Source organism: Orbicella faveolata, unplaced genomic scaffold (assembly GCF_042242905.1).
Source record: "Orbicella faveolata isolate gen_17 unplaced genomic scaffold, um_ofav_v1 contig_47, whole genome shotgun sequence".
In the NCBI taxonomy this organism is placed as follows: domain Eukaryota; kingdom Metazoa; phylum Cnidaria; class Anthozoa; order Scleractinia; family Merulinidae; genus Orbicella; species Orbicella faveolata.
The window spans coordinates 2,825,346-2,835,000 of record NW_028301577.1 but is presented as its reverse complement, the minus strand read 5'-3'; the positions used below and the strand labels follow the sequence as shown (position 1 = coordinate 2,835,000).

Genomic DNA, 9,655 nt, shown 5'->3' with positions numbered 1-9,655 from the left:
TCTGACAAATGAAGGATCTTTAAACAATTTTAAAAAATTGGGATATTTTTAATTAAAACAACTACAACATGTATGAATGGCCATCAGAGAGCAAAAAACTGATGGTAGTCAACTGTTTGTAGCTGATTAACTGACTGATCAACTGACTGACCAACCCACTAATTGATAAATACAATGTAGATTGATTGATTGAATGACGGAATGACTGGTTGACGGACTGATTGACTGACTACTTTTGTCTAGTGTTCAAACTGACTCATTATTATTATATTATGAATTGAGTATTTGATTAATAAACTGGTAGGTGCTGAATAAATGAATTTATCATCAAAACAAATTATTGACAGCTTGATTGATTGTGGGATTGATTGACTGATGGACTGACTGATTGACTGACCAACTAACTGACTGGTTGACTCACTGACCGACTGACTGACCAACTGACCAACTGTCTGACTGACCAACTGACTGAAGCAGTATAAAACAAAGCATTCATAGCACTTACTCTTAAGGTTGCATACAAATCTGGACCAAAGTGAGAACATCCATCTTGACCAAAGGGAAACACATCATCTTCAGAAGCCACACCCTACAAAGAAACAGGCCACCCTTCATTATATAAGAAGATACTAACCATAGATAAATTAGGTAAGGTAGCATATGATGATAAGATCCAGGATGATAACTAAATCTAAAACTTATTTACAGCAATTCCAAACTGTCTTAGTGAGGCTTAAAGACCAAGGGCATGATATTGCTATCATGGGCTGGGTAAGGGTGACATGCCTTGTAGGGGACAAAAATGTTCTTTTACATCTCACCTACCTTTGGCAAATTGGTTAAATAAAATAAATAAATTACACATAATAAAAATAATGCTCTCACCATTTCCTCCATAAACTCAAACTTAGCATTTAACATTCCCCTTGCTTGATGAGCTTGGCTTGCCTTCATCACCTCATTAAATGCACTGATGGGTATGTCTACCTGCCAATAAAACAGAATTTCCTGTGATTAGACCTATCAAGGTGACTGTATAACTGTTTTATCAAAAAGGCAACATGTAATGTTCAGATTGTCTCACTTTATACAAGTTACAGTAATGATTTGATTTAGTGTCCTTCTTCCCAATAAGCACCCTCTTTATAATCACAGCTCCCCTTTCAGGGCTGTTTTTTATACATGCACCTATTCTAATAACTACCCCCTTCTTCAAAACCAAACTAAACCTAAACTTTACTTTGTGCAACATTTTAATTTCTAGAAGACTTAAGTATCTTACCATGTCATATGGATTTGGTAATTCATCTTCAACAAATCCATAAGTTTGAAGTAAGTGGCAGTTTGCAAGCTTGCCATAGGTATTGAAAATTTCCTGTCCCTAAAACAAGGAATGGAAGTGACCAAGAATTTGACTGTACTCTGGGCCACAACTGTAGCTTGGAGAGATTGAATTTAGGAAGTCCAATACTCTTATGCTCATTGCAGTTCTACTACAGTTGAACCAGACTAACACAGTCACATGTGGAAAAGAACTGCTGTTTCTGGCAAATCTAGGCAAGCTAGCACACCAAGAGAGCTAAGTCTCAGCACAGGCACTCTTGGTGTGATGAGCAACCTTTGCCAAGTACAATATGTAGATGCCACAGAGTTTCTGTTTCTTAATATCCAATCTTGCAAGTATTCTGGACAGCCAACTATGAGGCAGCATGGTAGAGCAATAAGGATATATCAGGATGATTACAGGGAATGAAACTGGAAACATAACAATGAAGCAAGGCTGATTACTATGCAGAAAGCTTAAGGGGACAACGACATGACAGAGTCCAAATGGAAAGCCAAGAATTGTAAACATGGACATCTGTTTCAACCTGGTTGGGTTTCGTCAAAACGGTGTAGCAGCAAAAAGTAGAACAACAGGCTTGTGGACCGATTGTCTACTAAATGCACACGGTAATGACCTCAGATGAAACTCAAATCCAACTGTTTGCAGACTGGTCAATGTCACATGCAAAATGGTGACCCCAAACAATATGCAAAATCCAGAATATCATGTCGTTATTACGATAAGGAGATTGCGGACAGTCAAAAACTGTCTGGCAGAAAATACATGGCCATTGAAACCTTGTTAATAATGAACAGCATATCAGATCTAAAAGGACCTATGGGCTCACTAAGTTTAAACTTAGGGCATGATTTTGCCCTTACCTGGTGTTTGGTCACGTGACTAACCACCTACATGAACCAATGTGGTTCCATAGATATGTCTTTATCAGATTAAACCCTGGGTTTAGCACATGCCACAAGCATCATTTCAAAACAGATGCAGACACCTTTCTTGAAAACAGCTGTTGTAAAATCGCACTCAGACCCATGATCTTTACCTTGTGAATATCTTGTGTTGCCACCATTGTCAAAGATTCTGCACCAAACTCTAAGTGAGCATTATGGTTACTGATATGATTTAGAATGTCAGCCATTGGAACCATTGCAGGAGCTGAATCATTACTCTTGACTTCAGTGATGTTGTCATCCTCCTCCTCCTCCTCCTCCTCCTCATCATCATTATCATATTTGCTTGAGTCTTGCTCTGTGAAGCTGTAAGCCATAACAAATGCTGCCAAATGTTTATAAAGAGCAACTGTGTGGAGGGATTCACTGCAAAGAATAATAAATTGAATTATCTATGAGGTTAAAATTTTCCATGTTCGGAGTAAAAATATTAAAATATCCTCGCTTGCCTATTTATTAGTACATTATTGAAAGTTGAAATGCAAATCCCACATCTGATTTTGTACCTGAAAAGCTCTGGGTGTTTCTTAATAAATGGCAAGACAATAACATTGTACTCTTCTTCAATGTGTTGTACATCACTTTCAACATCCTCCTCTATTCCAGTTCCTTGCAATTCTTTGTGTCTCTCCTCCAATGCCCAGAACATGGGCTGATCCAGCACAGTGACATCAGGTACAAGGTTCAGATACGGCTTCCAGTAAGATGATGGATTAGTGTACTCATACATCAATGTCAGAAGAAGAGGAGCCCAGCCAGATCTGGGTAAAATTAATTCATTTAGCTTATTGTCTAGTGTTCAAACTGACTCATTATTATTATATTAAAAATTGAGTATTTGATTAATAAACTGGTAGGTGCTGAATAAATGAATTTATCATCATAACAAATTATTGACAGCTTGATTGATTGTGGGACTGACCGACTGACCAACCGACTGACTGGCTGATCAATTGACTGATGGATTGATTGATCCAGGGATGGCAGAAGGGAAGGGGTCATGCTACAGTCCTACCACGTTTTTGCTTAGGGTTGATTTTTTAAGGGTTCCAGATGATATGGATAATGGCAGGCAAATCCATGATAAATGACAGAACAGTGACCTTTAATGCTTGTTTGTCTTGACCAGATTTTTCAGCCCTGCCACTTTAAAATGGTCTCTGTGGTCCCTGCGATCGATCAACAAACAGTTGCTGAAATAACAAGGAGTAATGCAACTTCTCTAGAATGAATGTCTGGAAACTATCCCATCAGAGGGGTATCTGCAGGTTTTCACTTATTCCTTAAACAATTCAATTGTAGCTATCTTTACTTGATATAGATATAGCTTATAGAGGGGACTGGTTATGAAGCCTGCCAAACATCAAAGGAACAAATGAAGAGGCAAGATTTATGTTGGAAGGTCCACGACCATGCACAATCTTTTGTTTTGCGTTCATACACTCTGCATGAATTACGTAACCAAAACATTTCTATTGGTTAGTTCCTCAGTATGGAGTAAACAACTATTGTGTTTTACGCACGATCAGGGCCAAAAAAACCGAACAAAAACATACAACAAAGAACTTTGTCGGGTTTTATAACCATTCCCCTCTATTAACTATGATGTAGAGTCTTGTCCCAAAAATCATTTCCCAGACCTTCAAATTTACAGTCCAGAGTATTAACCATTTAAGCCCATTTCATCTAGTAACATAAATCTACAGTAGACACCAATAGTACTCAATAAGCACAGCATTTTACCCTCTTTCTGAATCAAACTGATTATCATTTGCTAAATTTTCAAGGATCCCTGAAATGGATGAAGTCTTGGGTTGCAACACAAGCGATCGTGGAATTTCAAACAAGCACTCCCCTTCCTCTATGTCTTCCACAGCTATCATGCCATAACGATGACATGATCCTTGCAGCCCAACTTTCACCTGAAAACAAGCAGCAATTTAGCTTCCTTGACATGTCCATTTGCCAGCATAACAAAATGTTGGACACCACACATGTAGCTGACACAGTACTTCCTGTTGTAAAAACGTGAGAATTCTTCAGCAAATGATTGTTGCCTCAACAAACCTTTTGGCTCAGTATTAAGCCATTTTGTTCGCACCACGACAGAAATTCCGTCAGGATTTTATTTGACCGCTCTATCTGCACGTCCGCCATATTGAAAACATCGGGCACGTGCGAACCTGAAAGCCTGGAGCGAGTCTAAATAAAACCCTCACCAGAGTGGGTATGGGAATTAATATTTTGATTAAATAGAATATTTGGGTCCAGGTACAACCTGAAACATTTTAGATACAATTATTTATTATCGAAAACGTTTTTATCTATGTGATTAAATACACAGAAAAATTTCCTCAACTCTCCCATCCTTTAGGCCAGCTATCCCGATATAAAATTTTTCCTGAGACTACCCGACAGCGGAATGGATTCGTCGTTCCTCAACCCAACAATCCAACATGGCGGAAAAATCAACTCGCAAGTAGCATGTCACTTCTTGGTCTTGTTCCCGATTATGGAAGTGATTCTAGCAGTTCTTCTGAATCTGATGACGAAGAAACTAGAGTAGAAGGATGTTCCACAAATTCTGGTGGCAATAAAAATACTGGCAATGAGCCGATGGAATCTCAGATGCCTCTCCCATTACCAACATTGGATCTCAAGACAGATTCTGTTTCCAACACGAAGGAACTGAACCAACGGACATACCAGACATCTTCGGTCTTCTTTAACCCATTTCTTGCTGAAGAGCAGAAGAAGTTATCTGTTCTCGAGAAACACGTGCAACTTTCAGAGGGCAAGTCGGAGGAAGACAAACACAAGTCTAAAAAGATTTGTTTCAAGTTTCAAAAAGGACGATGCAGGCTGGGTGATAGATGTAAGTTTTCTCATGATCTGGTGGTTACAGGGACTCCGAGTTCTGAACCTGAAAAGCCGAGAGAGCCTAGCTTAGTGCCAAGTGTTTCTAATTCCGGGACAAGATACGAACCAGATGAAGAAGAGGAGGCCTGGGAGCAGAAAAAGAAGAAACGAAAGCCAGGGGTGAATGACTCTCTCGTTCCACCGAAGCGGGCAATGGCTGCTTACGAGAAACAGCGCCTTAATGACAAGCCTTGGTCACAGTCGTAGTATTTTTATTTTGTAGGATATAATTTATTGTGTTCTGTAGCAGAAGCAAAGAGAGGAGGAGGGGAAATTTTTGGTCCCCCTTGGCAAAAGTCCCACCCCCCTCTTTTGCAACTGGTTTTCTCCAAAGAACCCTATTGATACAAGAACAGGGTATCGATAAACTATTTTGAGAACAGTTGGACTAATTGCAATGTTTTGCCCTACATGTATGCACCACTTTGCATCTAAAAGAAATGATAATGTTGATTATGATTGTGATCCTTTAGGAATTCTTTATCAGAATCAGTAACCTTAAGTGGTGGACAAGATATTTAGCGAATGCATAAGGATCTACCCGTAGGTGATAAAGAAATTGAAAAAATTATATTGCACAAAGTTTTGAGTGCATTTCTGCAGTTGGTTTTAATAGACCATTTTACAGTTGTCTGCTCAGTGACCTAGCCTTTGTATGGCAGCGAGGCTAGAGTTGACCTTGTTTTGATACAGACCTCACTGCTTTTGTCATGTAAATGCACCTAGTTAGCATCAGAACAACTTGTTTTACACAACAAAAGCAGTGAGGTCTGTATCAAAACGAGGTCAACTCTACCCTCGCTGTCATACAAAGGCCAGGTCACTGAGCAGACAACTGTAAAATGGTCTATTGGGTCCAGGGAAATTGCACCATTCTCTGAAAGTGACTTTCAAGCATTTTGAAAAAACTTAACGGAGATAAGTTCAATTTCCATCATAAGCTGTTACTGAAATGTAAATCTGGAGTATGTGTGCAGTGTTTAATCAGGCTTGAATATTTGACAAGGCCAGTTAAATACAAGTTGCAATGAAGATTGTTGAGTGACAATTTATTGCTCCAAAGGCTAATGAAAGTGAATACACATAAATCTACATAACTATATGGTGTATGGTACGGTTTTTTGTCCTGTTTTGGCTGGAACCTGTCAATGAAAAATGATGATTCAATTTGAAATGGAGAAGAGTTCAAATTTATGATGTTCCATCAGTGTATACAGTTATATGCTTTGGTTTATATAGAGAGACTAATGCACGCAAATGCTTGATGTCGGATTTAACACTTAATGGCTTTAATTAAACAATTTTGTAAGTTACACGTGCCTGCGTGTAGCCAAAAAATCGTCGTCCGTGATACGATTCCGTCTCCTTTTGTGAAAAGGCTGGCTACATCTTCATAGAGGCTGTTTCGGTATGCAAATTTCCTTATAAATAATTATTATTCTCACTCTCGTGCATTGTAGGAATTACAAACAATACTTGTATACAAATAACCAGCCTGCAGGGGCGCTCACTTTTGGACCATTCGGGTATCGTACAGCTCTCGCGTGTGGAACCCACGCGAGATTTTAGTTTTTAGGTATATATTTTATGGCAGGTCCACACCAGCCCCCTGGGTTGCCAGACGCAGACCTGCCTCATCAAAAATATATGTATGTATGTATGTATGTATGTATGGCCCACGCAAGTCTCCTCGCACGTTAATAAATCAAAGGCCTTGGAAGATACTCGCCAAGGCCTGTGCTTCTTGAACCACAGCGTGGCGTTGCACGGACTCGATTTTCTCATCAATAATAGTGATATCATTACTATTATTATCAATGGAAAGCTTGTCCTGTGCTGATTCTCGCTTCACTCTTCGTGTTGGCAGCTGGAGGAGATCTTGGATGGGTACACCAACTTTCTGTTGCTCTGCTTTAGGTAATTCAAGTCCTCTATGCCAGACAGGTTTTCTTCGGACGTCCACGATGACAATCACTTCCTCGAATTCATCATATTCCTCTTCCTCATCATCTTCATCATCTTCATCATCATCTTCAAAATCCTGTAGCAAAGGAACCGAGTTGTCTCGTTTGGCGATTTCTGGGCGAATCGTGCTCTCGTATTGCACCTTCCTCGGGTCTGGTGAAACCAGTTTAGGGACATAACAGTTAGAATATTTCAACACACTATTGATGTCTAAGACGTCTGGGTTCCGACGCCTTGTTTCGGGTGATGACCGCTCTTCCATCCACTCTGGTGTTACAAATGCACGTTTTTCTCTCTGGACAGCTAGCACAGGAATCGAATTGTCTCGTTTGGCGACTTCTGGATGAATCGTACTTTCGTACTGTACTTTCATTGGGTCTGGCGCATTCTTTCTAGAGACATAACCATTGGGGTATTTCAAAAGAATGTTGATGTCCAAATCCTCAGGATTTCGACGTTTTGTTTCTGGCGATGGCCGCTCTTCCATCCACTCTGGGGTCACAAATTCAGGTTTCTCTTTCTTAACAGGTAATACAGGAACAGCGCTGTCTCGCTTGGCGACTTCTGGACGAATCGTGCTCTCATATTGCACTCTCCTCAGATCTGGTGCATTCCTCTTAGGAACGTTACCACCGGGATATTTCAACAGAATGTTGATGTCCAAGACTTCAGGATTTCGACGCTTCGTTTCTGGCGATGGCCGTTCCTCCATCCAGTCTGGTGTCACAAATGGAGGTTTCTCTTTCTTAACAACTACCACCGAGGATTCCCCGCCGCGATGTCCGTTGCCGCCTCTGATCGTTTTACTAAACACTGATTGGTGGTTAAACGAGCTGTAGTTGATACCATAGTGGGTACCGCTGTGCCATTGCCTAGATTCCGTCATGGAGCTGGCATGATCTTGCGGACAAAACATTGTGATCTCGTATAATCCAAAAGGTGGTCCTTTCAGTTCCATCTTAGCCTCGCTCTTCTTTCGAACAGAAGTTGTTTTACTAGAAGTTTCTCTTATGATATTTATCTCTATTTGGGTTCTCTCGTTTTTATATCGTTTCAGGTACGCCATATTAAACCTTGCTGTAGTTTTCTTTAGTCTGTTGTTGTCCTCGTGATTGTTTGCGTGCAAGACTCTTCTGTGTTTGTTTTTACTGTTTTGTTCCCATGTTTACGTTCGCTGTGTTCTGTAGTTATGTTTCCTGCCCGTTCACAGATCTGAAGTTACTCATCCGGCTATTTTGACCACTTTAGTTCAGCTTCACGTTTGCACAATGCAACAAGTTGAGGGCACGCAAAAAACTTCTGCAATTAGATGAAATAACACAAATGGAATATAATTAACCACTGTGAGTTATGGATAAAACTGCCAAGGAAAATCCAAACTGTTTTAGCAAAGAAATGAACTGTTTGTTTTTAACAGTGGCAACTTACTATTCGGCGATGTCTTTGCTTTGGTCAGCTCGGTGTTTCAATAGTTCTGTCTTGATGAGGCGTTACACTCAGCTCAAAAATTATGCATCCCGGATAGCGCACATGGAAGCTATGGCGTTTTAAAATGCGCCTAGGGATTTGTGACTTAATCCCTTGAGCTGATAATTTATTATTGGTAGGAAAGACAATTTAAAAAATTTGTTCTAAAGCGCGGACTAAAAGCAAAGAATGACTTTCAAAAGAGTAAAATATGTTGCCCTGGGAAAGATCGGTTCCGGCCATTTTGTATGCAACGTGCTGTACAAACTAGAATCAATTTCGCTTTTTCGATGAAATTAAGATTTGACTTAAAAATAGCATTAAAGATGACATGGTCTGTAAAAAGGTGGCAAAATTGCATGCATTTTAAGATATGTCAAAAGGTGCAAGGCTCTTTGAAAGTCCATTCAGTCATCATGTTTAAGGCCCTATATTGAGAGAATTACTTAAAGTTTTCCACTGTATAGCTTGCGAAAATCTGACAACAAGGGTCGTTTTCCTGAAACATTTTAAATTAACATCCCCTCATTTTGTGCGCTCTTCAAATACAAACCTGCAGAATGTTTCACTGAGAATAATATTTTTTAACTTTTACAAATATGGACTTGTTCAGATCAGGGCTCACTAAATAAATTCCCTTAAAATTGCTCCAAGTCTACCTGATGAGCACTAAGAGCCACCTTCATCTTCAATTCCTAACGGTGATCAACAAATTATTTCCCCTTACAACATCATAACACCGCCAAGCACACAGTTGTTGAGAATATAGAAAATTATCAACTGGTGTAGTAAGCGAGCGCAAGGCCTAAGGAATTCTTACTGGGGCTAGACTGCTCGCTCAATCGGGCTCTCGATCTTCGGTCAAAATAGAGCTATCGCTGCTAAAGTCATTGTTCACATTTTCTTCATTTACAAACAAAGACACCATGCTAGATACTCCAAACATTTAAAGAACTTGTCAAACTTAGTGTGTGGTGAAATGGTTGACTCTTTGGAGGTAATATTCAAGGAG

The 9,655-nt window shown here is 39.8% G+C and overlaps 3 protein-coding genes across 4 annotated transcripts in view; 1 reads left to right on the top strand and 2 right to left on the bottom strand.

Annotated features, from left to right (window-relative positions):
• The window catches only part of LOC110060052 (uncharacterized), a 7,106-nt gene extending 2,510 nt beyond the window's left edge, over nt 1-4,596 (bottom strand). Inside the window, exons 1-8 of one of the 2 annotated variants that reach the window (XM_020766800.2) lie at nt 4,360-4,596; nt 4,036-4,214; nt 2,799-3,053; nt 2,385-2,658; nt 1,283-1,381; nt 886-987; nt 506-589; nt 1-17 (exon numbers count right to left, since the gene is read on the bottom strand). The exon at nt 1-17 is cut by the window's left edge and continues 788 nt beyond it. In XM_020766800.2, coding sequence (XP_020622459.2) covers nt 1-17; nt 506-589; nt 886-987; nt 1,283-1,381; nt 2,385-2,658; nt 2,799-3,053; nt 4,036-4,214; nt 4,360-4,449 — 1,100 coding nt within the window. In that variant the 5' untranslated portion in view covers nt 4,450-4,596. Of the gene's footprint in view, nt 18-505; nt 590-885; nt 988-1,282; nt 1,382-2,384; nt 2,659-2,798; nt 3,054-4,035 lie in introns of both variants that reach the window. The other variant, XM_020766801.2, reaches the window with a different exon arrangement.
• Nucleotides 4,597-4,650: 54 nt separating this feature from the next.
• On the top strand, nt 4,651-6,245 carry LOC110060054 (uncharacterized). Its single transcript, XM_020766802.2, has one exon. The coding sequence runs from the start codon at nt 4,777-4,779 to the stop codon at nt 5,416-5,418; it is 642 nt and encodes a 213-aa protein (XP_020622461.2). The 5' UTR covers nt 4,651-4,776; the 3' UTR covers nt 5,419-6,245.
• LOC110059963 (uncharacterized) lies at nt 6,240-8,759 on the bottom strand. Its single transcript, XM_089279588.1, has 2 exons — nt 8,605-8,759; nt 6,240-8,475 (listed from the first exon to the last, which is right to left on the bottom strand). The coding sequence occupies exon 2, from the start codon at nt 8,240-8,242 to the stop codon at nt 6,917-6,919; it is 1,326 nt and encodes a 441-aa protein (XP_089135714.1). The 5' UTR covers nt 8,243-8,475; nt 8,605-8,759; the 3' UTR covers nt 6,240-6,916.
• Between the last annotated feature and the right edge of the window lie 896 nt (nt 8,760-9,655).

Bases quoted from the DNA above. Each gene is read 5' to 3' on its own strand.
- LOC110060054 (XM_020766802.2), top strand. From the start codon at position 4,777: ATGTCACTTCTTGGTCTTGTTCCCGATTATGGAAGTGATTCTAGCAGT.
- LOC110059963 (XM_089279588.1), bottom strand. From the start codon at position 8,242: ATGGCGTACCTGAAACGATATAAAAACGAGAGAACCCAAATAGAGATA.